General features: G+C 46.8%; 1 protein-coding gene across 2 annotated transcripts in view; it reads right to left on the reverse strand.

Moving 5' to 3' along the window:
• The window catches only part of FNIP2 (folliculin interacting protein 2), a 124798-nt gene that overhangs the window by 5687 nt on the left and 106215 nt on the right, over window positions 1–12896 (reverse strand). For both annotated transcript variants that reach the window (XM_082838710.1, XM_082838711.1), the window contains one exon: window positions 3395–3595. In XM_082838710.1, the coding sequence (XP_082694836.1) occupies window positions 3395–3595 (201 nt within the window). The remainder of the gene's footprint in view (window positions 1–3394; window positions 3596–12896) is intronic.

Below are 12896 nucleotides of genomic sequence, written 5' to 3' on the forward strand. Positions count from 1 at the left end.
CCCTACCATGAGCAGGGATGACAACAGGTTTCTGTCATCAACAAGGACCTACCGAAAAGCACAGGGAACTCTACTCAGTACTCTGATAACCTATATGGAAAAGAATCTGAAAAAGAATAGATACGTGTGTGTACCACCGAATCACTTTGCTGTACACCTGAAATTAACACAACATTGTAAATCAACTGTACTCCAATATAAAATTTAAAAAAATAAAAAAGAATAGGTTTTTGTAAAACAGTAAAGTTTAATTTTTCCAGTGACTGTTAAGATCTTCATATATATTTTCTGGTCTTTCTAAAAAAGCATTTGTTTCTACATAGTTAAAATCATTCTATAAGTATACTTATTTCTTGCTTTCAAAAAACTTTCTAATAATCCTTTTTTCCCTGTTTTTAAAAATTCTTTATCAATATAATTTTTGACTGATTTTTCAGAATGTGAATTTACCATTACTAGAATCACATAGCCATCTGCATTTTTGTTATTATACATAATTTTGTAACGAGCACCTTTCTTGTTGTTTTCCTATATCTCAGATTATTTTGGTGCAATTCATTCCCAGAAGAATGACCGGAACAAGGTTATTCTGAACCATTTTTTTTTTTTGCTCTCAAGAGTGTATTTTAACCAGGTCTCTAGTAACAATGAAGAAAGGGCAATTTTGTTCAGAACATCTCTACCCTTGGAACTGTGTCCAGCTTCGTTTTTAGGGAACAGCAGTCACTCGTGTCTTGCACCAGAGACAAAAGCTTTTGCATTTGGCAGGGAGACCGATCCAGGCAGCTCAGTAAGTCACCTGATGGCGCTGGCAAGGGTCACTCCATCAGACATGATTTTCTTCTAGACCATCATGCCTGCTATCTTCAGGGTAAAAAGATTAACAGATGCACTTGAAAATGTTGATCTCGACCACCCGGGCTGATCAGTGACATGGAAAAAGTATCCATTTGAGATGCAATCTTTTCCGTTTTTCCTTGGCTTAAAATCTTAAGTGCATCGTGTTGTGTGGACGAAACACAACTGGTAAGTGAGTAAGAGTAATAATGAAAGCAAGGAGGATTTCGCCAATTCTCTTGGGGGAAAATGTTCCCCCAGGAAAACAGAGTTAAGTGCGGAAAGGCCTCCTGTTCAGTGTCAGTTCCTTGTGGAGCAAATACAAAGTTTTAGTAAGAGTGTTGTAAAATATTAAAAAGAACACTGACGTTACGTTGAATCCTTTATGTTTTAAAATAGTGAATTTACTGTGTTTTCATAGTCCCCAGGATAACTGTGTGTTGCAGTGCGGAAGCAAACAGAACATTGGTTCATATGGAATGTGCACGGGACTTGCAATCAGAGCACTTAGAAAGCTTTTTCAAAGCCTGACTATGAAATTGAACTGTTTCGGGATTCCTCTCCCTCCTTTCTGAGATGGATTCCTTCAACTTTAACTTCTGAAATTTTAAATACCTACTTTCTCTTTTCGTACTGAAGGTCCTAACAGGCCTTTAATCACGTGTTTCATTCGAGTGACTCTTAAGGAGAATTTTAAACTGCAGATGAAACGTTCTGTGATCCTGATTTTGTCAAGTCATTCATATTATTAAGTGGTTATATGTAACTTATGTCTAAATGAAGTAAAGAGAATTAACTGCGGTAATTTACTGCTGGGATAACTAAGACATCAAACGTAGCAAGAGATATGGATTGTAGAATACAATATAAAAGTTTGGTACATATAACAGTAAAACACTGTAAACTCGAATCTCTCTCTTCCCTTACAGGAAAGCAGACTTCGGTCTCTAGATCAGCGCGACGCAAGTTGCTACTAGAAGGAAAAACTGCCTAAAAATGTAGGACAAGCATCAGGTTGTAACATGCCACAGGTGGTGTCTTCTGTGTCACCCCTGAGAACAGGGCTCCTGCAGTTTAAAGCCCAAATAAAGGTTTCAGTGAAAAGGTGGTGTCAGTCTTTAAAGCCATGAACACTGTTCACGCAACTGGTTCTCACTAAGTTACACTAATAGTAGCCGTTTCCTGAGTGTGTGTAACATCCAACACTACTTCAAGTGCTCTACCTGAATTATCTCACTTAATTTTTATAACCAGACAGGATAGGTTCTGCTGTGCCCCAGCTTCGACAAGGCACACGATTCAGAAGCAGAGAAGCCTGGGTCTGAGTCCAGGCCACTGAAAGCCCACGGACTGGCCACCACTGTCCACTGGCTGCCAGGGCATCTCATCTCGCCTGACCTTGGACAGGTAGAAAGCAGCACCGTGGAGGGTCCTCACACGTGCCCGTTGCCTAGGCACCACCTGCACTTTGCAGAGGAGAAAGAGATGCCCGACGAACCAACGGCAAAGCCCGGACGCGACCCCCATGATGTCCAGTGGCGCCCCGTGATGCTGTGCTGCCACCTGAGGTGACAGCCAGTGTTTCAAAGCACCTCCTCCAAGGACAAAGGAGTCCTGACCTTCCGAGGTGTGGTGCACCTGCAGATCTGGTCACGAGAGCTCAGGGGAAACCCTCCGTGAGCAACCAGGGAGGTGGCTCATAGTCAGCCTCCTACTTGGTTGTCAATAGCTCTGCATCTTTCGCGGAGGCCGGAGGCTGCAAGGGAGATGCTGTTTGGTTTGGGGCTGACGGAGGGGGAGTCCAGAAAGCTGGTGAGCTCATCCCAGCTGCAGCCCCGCCACCTCGCGGGGCTCTGCCCTGTACGTGCCCTTCAGCTGCGCTTCTGCTCTGGAAACCTTGCTCCCTTCCTTGCTAAATGTATTTTCTCTCGATCTCTCTGCACACAGACACACACACAGGAATTTGTTTTGCATATTATTCCATAGACTCAGGGAGAGCTGCTGATCATTTTCTTGGGAGTTTAGGGGGTCTGTCTACTGTTTGTATTTAATGTAACGTTATCAAAGTGATTTTAAAATCCCATTCGAAAAGGAACAACTGATACCATCCCCTATGGTTATGGTGCTTCAGCATTTTAAGTGTTTACACGAACGATATTCTATTTATCCATAACAACTTTGGGAGGATGGTCTCTGAACAGATGGAACTAGTCCCTTCGGAAGCTGGCTGGCTTGCATTTGACCTGAGGACGGGAAAACCAATCAGTCCCCCAAAGGAGGATTTTAAATTTCCCTTTATCTCGATCCCTGCCCCCATACCTTACCTGTTTCTCCATGTAACTGGTTCAAAAAGACCGTGTCACTCTGTGCTGTCTCCAGAAGGACTATTGCTACTGAATCCAGCCCATGTGCTGGTTTTGTGTCACACGCTCTGTTTTCACTGATGCTAACATGCAGTTAGACTAAAATCAATACACGGGAATTCGTGACTTTATAACCACGATGCTGCAGAAAATGTTTTAGCTCATTTCTCTGATGGTCTGAGAACGATACTTACAAAGTCGGCGGGGAGGTGAAGCCTGTAAAGCTGGAGGATGGACTGAAGCAAGCTGGACACCTGGCTTGAGACCAGGACGTCCTGGCCGAGTTTCGTGCTGTCTACCGCCTTCCTCTGACTCGTGGCCACCTGGACGCTCCACTTGTCCGTGTCTGCAATGATGCACACGGCCTCAGCGATGGGCTCGTCGAGCACGGGGTGCTGCGGGACAGACACACACGGGGTCAACTCTTCACCATGCTTCCGGTGACATCGGAACGTCCAGAACTTTCTGTGCAGCGTCAGACTCAGGGGCAGAGGTGATGGCGGGAGCCCCGAGCCCTACAGGGACCCGAGCTGGGGTGTCATCCCATAGTCATTTAAATGTTAACTTGACAAAACTGCACCCAGTCATTATTTCCTTCCTGCGCCCAGGGGGCACACTATAAGCGTCATCAAACATGCAGAGGTAAGCAAAAAGGCCTGTGATCTCCCTACATCCCAGGACATTAAAGCCCGTTTCCTTCTGGAAGACTGCACTCTCCTTTTATGCTTTTTGTTTTTATTTATTTCTTTTTTTCCCACGAGTCTTGTGGGATCCTAGCTCCCTGAACTGGGATGGAACCTGGGCCCCCTGCAGTGGAAGCGTGGAGCCTTAATTACTGGACCGCCAGGGAAGTCTCTGCACTCTCCTCTTAACATGGAGACGGTCAGAAAAAGGTGTAGGAGTCTACTGCCATTCTTCCCATCAACAAACAAGGTTTGGCAGGGTAACTTAGCAGTCCCTGAAAGGTATAGCTTTAATCATGAGGCAGTATTTATTCAGAAACCGTGTGCTACATGCATGTATCAACTCCAGGACAACCAAAATCAGACGGGGCTAGAGAGCTGTGTACAAGAGGAGGCCAAAAGGCACAAGTGTGGCTACCGATGAACATACTTCAAATACCAAATCCTCAGTAACTGGGCAGTGACGGACGGAGCACATAGGAAATGTGCCACGGGGCAAACAGGGTGAACGCTAACGCAGTCCAGGAAAACGGCCTACAAGAGGCACATGAAAAGACGCTCAACATCACTAATTATTAGAGAAATGCAAATCAAGATTACAATGAGGTATCACCTCACACTGGTCAGAATGGCCATCATTAAAAAGTCTACAAACGATAAACACTGGAGAGGGTGTGGAGGAAAGGGAACCCTGCTGCACTGTTGGTGGGAATGTAAACTGGTACAACCACTATGGAGAACAGTATGGAGGTTCCTTAAAAAACTAAAAACAGAGCTACCGTATGACCCAGCAATCCCACTCTTGGGCATATATCCAGAGAAAACCATAATTCGAAAGGATGCATGCACCTTGATGTTCACTGCAGCACTATTTACAATAGCCAGGACATGGAAGCAACCTAAGTGTCCATCGACAGAGGAATGGCTAAAGAAGATGTGGTACATATATACAATGGAATATTACTCAGCCATAAAAAAGAATGAAATAATGCCATTTTCAGAAACATGGATGGACCCAGAGATTGTCATACAGAGTGAAGTAAGTCAGACAGAGAAAGACAAATATTGTATGATATCGCTTACATGTGGAATAGAAAAAAACGGTACAAATGAACTTATTTACAAAACAGAAATAGAGTCACAGATGTAGAAAACAAACTTATGGTTACGGTGGGGGGGGGGGAAGGGGGAGGGATACATTGGGAGACTGGGATACACATACACACTGCTACATATAAAACAGATAACTAATAAGTACCTACAGCACAGGGAACTCTATTCAATGCTCTGTAATGACCTGTATGGGAAAAGAATCTAAGAAAAAGTGGACCTATGTTTACGTATAACTGATTCACTTTGCTGCACAGCAGAAACTAACACAACATTGTAAATCAACTATACTCCCAAAAAATTAATTAAAAAAAGAAAAACGGCTTAAAACATTGAATTTCTCAAAACTGATCACAGTATAACTGCTTCACCACCAGCTCCTCTGACACACGTGTTCAGGATCCCACATGTGTGCAAATCAAGGGCACAACAGGACTGCCCTCCAGCCCCAAACCAGGAGAGAGGAGGGGGTGGGCAGGTACGCAGTGAGCCGGAGACAGACGCAACGCGCCTCGAAGCCGGCGTCCGCGAGCCCACCTTTCTGAGCCTGTCACTGAAGGCACAGCGGGCGTGGCCTCCTCCCGTCACGCGGCTCCTTCCGCTGCCCTGTGGTGGCCCTTCGCTGCTTTGGCTGCTGGGCCAAAGTTCCTCGCGCTAGGTTCGTCCTGATTCCCCTCTGGAGAAGGACCCTTCCCGGGAAAATCCTGGAGGCCCCTCCCTGCGTCACAGGGTGGGAACAGGGCCCAAGCTGGGCCAGCGAGACTCTCCCTCCCGGCCGCCTGCCTGGAGCAGGCGGCCAGGAGGCCGGGAGCAGCTGGGGTCACCGCACTCCTGCTCGACACGAATACCCACGGCGATTCTTGGTTCCTGCACTTCCACGGGTGCCTTGTTCCTGCCGGCCCCAACCCTAGTTCTTCGGTCTCCTGACCATTTCTAAGAATCCCTAACATCCCTTCCGGCTAAATTAACGAGAGTCGGTTTCTGCCGCTCGCAGCAAAGAACCCACACAGGTACCCGACCTCGTCTCGGGTGACCGAGACCCGAGAGTTTTGAGACCTAACACTAGTAGTGGGAAGGCCGATGGTAGAAACCCAGATGCTTGCTGTCACGCTGCACTTTCACCAGGCGATCTGGCTCCCTCGTTTGGGGCTTTTCCACTCAGGCTTTGTGTTCTTTGTCACAGATGGGGAAGTGACTGAATGAGAACTTTGGCGAGACCAACATTTTTTTCCTCAACTATATCCAGGATGGAAACTTTCACGTTTTAGAATATTTTTCCCATTGAAGAGAATAGCAAATCAGGCAAAGTCTAGCGGCCCAACATTTATTTAAGCACAGGTTAAGCGTGAGAAATAAAGAACATGGCAAAGTAGATTCCTGAATGAATGAAGCCCAGTTTCCCGAGGACGGCTCTCATTCTCTAAGACTTGCTACCGAACAGTCGAAATGCTCACACACACGACCCTAAATTCCCACTCTCACCCACAGGTTTTTGTGACCCCTCAGTCCTACCCTTCTCGCACGCTCTCCAAAGCAGAAAGTAAAGACCGGGCTGCAATGACTTCCCTTTACAAGTTCCTGCAAGTCCCTGCTCAATCCGTATGTCATAAATTCACAGCAAGAGGACGATGACTTGCCATCGGTGTACCTGGCCCTTATGAGCAAAGGAAATGGAAATTTGGAAATTTAAAAGATTTGTATTTTGAGCTCAAGTTCCTTCAATGCTTTGCGTTTAACAGAAATTCACAGTGTGCTGGGTATAGCACACAACAGACCTATAGTGAGACCTTTTCTTCAAGGGACTTACGCTCCGAAAGTATATATATAATCATTAAAGACCAGAGGCCAGCGTACGTATGGTGAGTGGAATGCATGCCAATCCCCTTTCACCTGGATTTCACTCACCTCCCTCCAGCAAGGTGTGGAAAAAGGACCCAAGCCAGGCCAATCAGATGCTCCTCCCCTGAGATTTCCCTGTGAGCAGGGGGCCAGGAGGCTGAGAAGGGTTGGGGTAAAAATCTAGCTTTTGTTGGATTGTTAGCAGTAGATAATTTGGGCCCTAGTTTCCAACTCAGCACAATTTCCTAAATGATTTCCCCAGCATCGTGACAGGGAAGGGAGCAGTGTGTGGACCCGAGGAAAGCACACAGACAACAGCTTATGGGGCCCCGTAACCACACACAGAGCTCCGCCTTCGGAAGTGAGCCACTGGCACGAGGGCAGCGAGGGCTCACTGGGAAGGCTGCCCAGGTCCCAGTGAGCCCAGGAGGCTGCAGACCCAGGGGTAGTAACAGCAGAGGAGGGACAGAGGGGTTGGCTCAGGTATCTTACGAGGAAGAACGAAATGGGTCAGAGAACTGTGAAAGAGAGGAAGTGAGCGTAAGCCATTTTTAAATCACTGGTGGAAACCTGAGCGCAGACCTAGCACCCAGGAAGGCTAGGTCTGAAGGTTGGGACAAACGGACAGGAGGTCGAGAGCCCACCCCCTGAAGGAGGGGCTGACTCTTCTCTCCCTGGACTCTCAGCTCCTAGCCCAGGACCGGGCCCTCAAGAAAGCGGACAAACTTAAGATGGACCAGGTCAAGCACAGCGGTGACAGGGCAGGGAAGCACGTGCAGCCCGAACACAGCACGGTGCCCCCACGTGTGCAGGCTCCAGGGACACAGAGAACCACGGAGAGCTGTCAGGGGTGCACCTTAAAAAGGAATTACACAGGGCACGAAACTCAGTATCCTGTGACCAACCACAATGGACGAGAGTATGAAAAAGAATATATGTGTGCAGCTGAGTCACTGTGCTGCACAGGAGAAATTAACAACACTGTAAATCAACTCTACTTCAATGAAATTAAAAAGAAAAGAATTACACATCCTCGGACTCCTGAATATCTAACAAGTAATTACCTGAACACACCCCAATTGCCTCTAAGTACACCATCTAGTAGTTACTTATTTCCTGAAGAATAAACACTTTTAAAAGGAAAATGGAAATAGAGGGAAATGTAAACAGTCAAGAAAAAGAAATGAATCCTGAAGAGAGAGAAAATATGTCTATAACTTAGATTAAGTTATAATCTAAGGGGCACCAGGGTGACTGCCTGCCCAGCTCTGATGTGGTTTAAACTTCTCTAAGGTCAGAGAACTGAAGCTTAAGTTCTGGTGATTATGGAGATTTCTGATACAGATCTTCCCAAAAGAAACACAACCCCACTAAAGACAGGGCAGTTTAACCGTATCATGGTGTGGCTGATCAGTCAATGTCTAAGCTTTTAGAATTTAAAGAACTCCATGATCCAGAAGACCATGCCTGGATTATCAAAGGAACACTCACCCACACACGCCCTCCGCCCTGCCTGGTAGTCAATGGAAAATTCCTCTTAGAAAAGGCTCTACTTTTTAAAATAAATTTATTCATTTTATTTTATTTTTACTTTTGGCTGCATTGGGTCTTCGTTGCTGCACGTGGGCTTTCTCTAGTTGTGGCGAGCGGGAGCTACTCTTTGTTGCGGTGCGCGGGCTTCTCACTGCGGTGGCTTCTCTTGTTGCGAAGCACAGGCTCTAGGCGTGCGGGCTTCAGTAGTTGTGGCATGTGGGCTCAGCAGTTGTGGCTCGCGGGCTCTAGAGCGCAGGCTCAGCGGCCACGGCGCACGGGCCTAGTTGCTCCGCGGCATGTGGGATCTTCCTGGACCAGGGCTCGAACCCGTGTCCCCTGCGTTGGCAGGCGGATTCTTAACCACTGGGCCACCAGGGAAGTCCAAAGGCTCTTTAAGGCATATAGAGAACCACAATAAACAAAGGAAACACTGATTATATGATGCTTCTTCTTATTACTTTTCCTTATGAGCCATATCTTAACTGTAGAAGTAATTAACAGTGAAATCTGTCAAGGGGTCTCTTAAGTTCATGATTTTATCAACTTCACGTACACACCAGGGTACACACAAATACAGACACTTATCAGCAACAACATACATGGTGCAGTGCTTTTGAGAAATTAAGTACTTTACCAAATGCTGTAAAACGTTAAGACTGAATGATTCAAACACCTACTAGAAGCCCAATCCCTCCAGCTCCATCCTTAGAGCTTGGATCTGATATTTCACCAAGGAGCCAAGGCTCCGAAGTTGGACACGACTGGGCTTAACTGTCACCTCCATCACTTACTAGTCCTGGGGCCTCAGTGACCATTCACCTAGGCCTCAGGGTCTACGTCTGCAAAGTGTGATCGTACTTGGTTGAGAGTTTCTGTGAGAAAAATGAGCGTGTAACACGAAGTGCAGCGCCCACCGCTTGTCGGGGGCCTTCTGCTGCTTCCCTACACCACCACCTCCATGTAACCACGTCCCCCAAACCCTCGCAGCACCACTTCCCTCACCAACCCAGAACCCTCCTCCAGCACAGACACCCCAACGCTCGGGCTCAGACCTGTCTCCTTCCATCCTGGAAGCTCCCGTCTGGGCCCACCGTCACGTGCACACGCTCCCCTCCAGGGCGCCCTCAGAGGAACTCCCTGCTCTGGGCAGGCAGGTCGCCCACCTGTTACTCGGGCTGTGCCCAGAATGCCTTCCGGGCTGCCTGCTAAGTCTTCCAGTTCTTCAGGGGCCCAGCCTGGGTCCTCACGCCCCTGCACCCCTCAACAGGACTCCCCGCGTCCACTCTCTGGCATTAAATCACACGGTCTTAACTTGCTCTGGATTTCACATCTGTTTGTCTACTCAGTGATTTCATAAGTAACTCAAGGAGAGAAATCACATTTTTCTTCCCTAGTCTCGGAAATGAGCAGAACAAAAGGCAAGGCATGTGCTAAATATCTAACGCATGCTGGCTCTGTTGAACAATTCTCTACTTCTTTATTTTTAGATGCAATCCAGTTCCTATTAAGTCATCCACACAACTACTAACATACTTCTTTTCCACGTATTGCACTTAAACGACTAACATTTCACATGGTTACCTTTTTCCTTTTTAAAAATTTTTATTGAAATATACTTGATTTACAATGTTGCACTAGTTTCAGGTATACAGTAAATGGACCCATTTACACACATATATATACAAATATATATATATTTTTTACATTCTCTCCCATTATAGGTTATTACAAGATCTTGAATATAGTTGCCTGTGCTATACAGTAGGTCCTTGTTGCCTATCTATCTTATATACGGTAGTGTGTATATTTTAATCCCAAACTCCTAATTTATCCCTCTCCCCTTCCCTTTGGTAACCATAAGTTTGTTCTCTATGTCTGTGAGTCTATTTCTATTTTGTAAATAAGTTCATCTGTATCATTTTTTTAGATTCCACATATATGATATCATATGGTATTTGTCTTTGTCTGACTTACTTCATTTTGCATGATAATCTCTAGGTCCGTCCACGTTGCTGCAAATGGCACTAATTCGTTCCTTTTTATGGCTGAGTAATATTCCACTGTATACATGTACCACATCTTCTTTGTCCATTCCTTTGTCGATGGACATTTAGGTTGCCCCATGTCTTGCCTACTGTAAATGGTGCTGCAATGAACACTGGGGTGCATGTATCTTTTCAAATTGTTTTTCTCCGGATATATTCCCAGGAGTGGGATTGCTGGATCATATGGTAGTTCTATTTTTAGACTTTTAAGGAACCTCCATACTGTTCTCCATAGTGGCTGCATCAATTTACATTCCCACCACCAGTGTAGGAGGGCTCCCTTTTCTCCACACCTTCTCCAGCATTTATTATTTGTAGACTTTTTGATGGTGACCATTCTGACCAGTGTGAGATGATACCTCATTGTAATTCTGATTTGCATTTCTCTAATAATTAGTGATGTTAAGCATCTTTTCATGTGCTTCTTGGCCATCCGTATGTCTTCTTTGGAGAGATGTCTATTTAGGTCTTCTGCCCATTTTTTGACTGGGTGGTGGTTACCTATTTCTAACTCAAGAGTAGGAAAGTACCGGCTCCCATGTATGCTTCCTTCAACTACTGATGAGTTCATCAAACCTTTCTTGCCGTGAGTACACAGGATGCAGTCCTGCTCTATAGAGAGGAATGTGAGGACAAGAAGTACGAGAGCTCATGAAGTATCTTGGCACGTCAGAAAGAGAATCTAGGAACTCATTCAAGTGTTTCTGACTTGTAGCTCAATGAGCCTGCCAAGCCCTCTACTTTGAAACCCTAGGAGCTTGTCAGGGTGGAAATCCCTCGGAAGACAAGATTGCAACAACTGGGAATGACACTTGCAACATAATGACAAGAGGAGAAAACACGGTCACCTCTATTATGACTTTGCTAAGAAACTTCCCATCTTTATGCTGCTGGTATTGCCCAATACATACTCTAAAAGTCCCTTCGGGACTTCCCTGGTGGCGCAGTGGTTAAGGACCCACCTGCCAATGCAGGGGACACGGGTTTGATCCCTGGTCCAGGAAGATCCCACGTGCCAAAGAGCAACGAAGCCAGTGCGCCACAACTACTAAGCCTGAGCTCTAGAGCCCACGAGCCACAACTACTGAGCCCACGTGCCACAACTACTGAAGCCCGCGTGCCTAGAGCCCGTGCTCCGCAACTAGAGAAGCCACTGCAGTGAGAAGCCTGCACACCGCAACAAAGAGTAGCCCCTGCTTGCCGCAACTAGAGAAAGCCCATGCGCCCATGCGCAGCAACGAAGACCCAACGCAGCCAAAAATAAAAATAAATTAATTTAAAAACATAAACCAATCCTTCGTGAATCCTCAAAGATGCCAGCCCACATGTGGCTCACAGGTAATAGGTGTGCAGACGGACGCTGGTACTCACAGCCAGCTCTACAATCTGCTCACTGATTACAACGGTGCAGATTTAGCAACCAGGATGAGCCACTGGGTGGCCTGTTTCACACACAAAGGGAGCAGGTGATTTATGACTCAGGTAATGGGAAGAACCTCTCTGTTTCTTTTATTTTTCTCTGAAACATTCTGAATTATAAAACATAAGATTCTTGGGTATTATCTGAGTGTCAATTTGCTCATCACTTCCTAGAAGATATTTCTGTCAAGTTCTACAACTTTATTAAACTGAACTTGAGTCAGAGAACGTGACATGACAAAACACCTTTCAAAGAAATCCCCCCCCCCCCCGTTATGTTATAGCCCCACGACTTAACAACAGCAGCTCTTACACGGCTTCAAGTCAAGCCTTGGATCGGTCACAGAGAGAAAATGGACGATCAGTGCCCTGAGCGCCACAGTCTCAGCACCTGCTCTTGGTTAAACGTCATCGGATCCCGTTTCTTATTCTTCTACCTCCGTAGGGGCCAACCCCCCTCCATGTCCTTGGAACCGAGGACTTAAGCGACCCGAGCCAGTCCTTAGCCAGTCCACCCACTTCTGGGCAGCCGAGGGCGCCTACAGGACGCAGACACGTGTGGATGGCTGGCCAGTTTTTATTAAAAACCTTCAGTCTCACATCCACGCAGAGAACAGGAACCTGATTACCACTCGCCGTTCTCCAACACTTCCTCCAGCCTACAAAGTCATCCAGGATACTGAACACTAAATGCTCAGCATGCAGGCTCTCCCGACAGCAGTTACAGAGACAGACAGACAGAAGCTCCCGTGGCGGCAGAGCTGGCTCCGCCTGTGGTTAGTCTGTAGCCCCTGGGGGAGCCCGGCCCCCTCGCCCTCTCTCCGCTCATCCCCACTGTAGACGTCACCTCCTCCAGGAAGCCCCCAGGCTGTCCCGTGCCTCCCTGCCCCGCCCCCCGCCCCGCCGTGGGCTCTGCTTTCACTGCTTATGTCTTTAATCACCTGTTGGAGTTCAACCTCCTGAAGGACAGGGGCCATGCCTCCTCTCTGGCTGTTGACAAGGGTCCTTTGTCTTTGATGTCCTGCCGCTCAGCGAGGGTTTGTTTATATCTACCCCACTTGGGAGTC

The sequence above is a fragment of the Leucopleurus acutus genome (assembly GCF_964270905.1).
Source record: "Leucopleurus acutus genome assembly, chromosome: 4".
NCBI classification, from domain to species: Eukaryota; Metazoa; Chordata; class Mammalia; order Artiodactyla; family Delphinidae; genus Leucopleurus; species Leucopleurus acutus.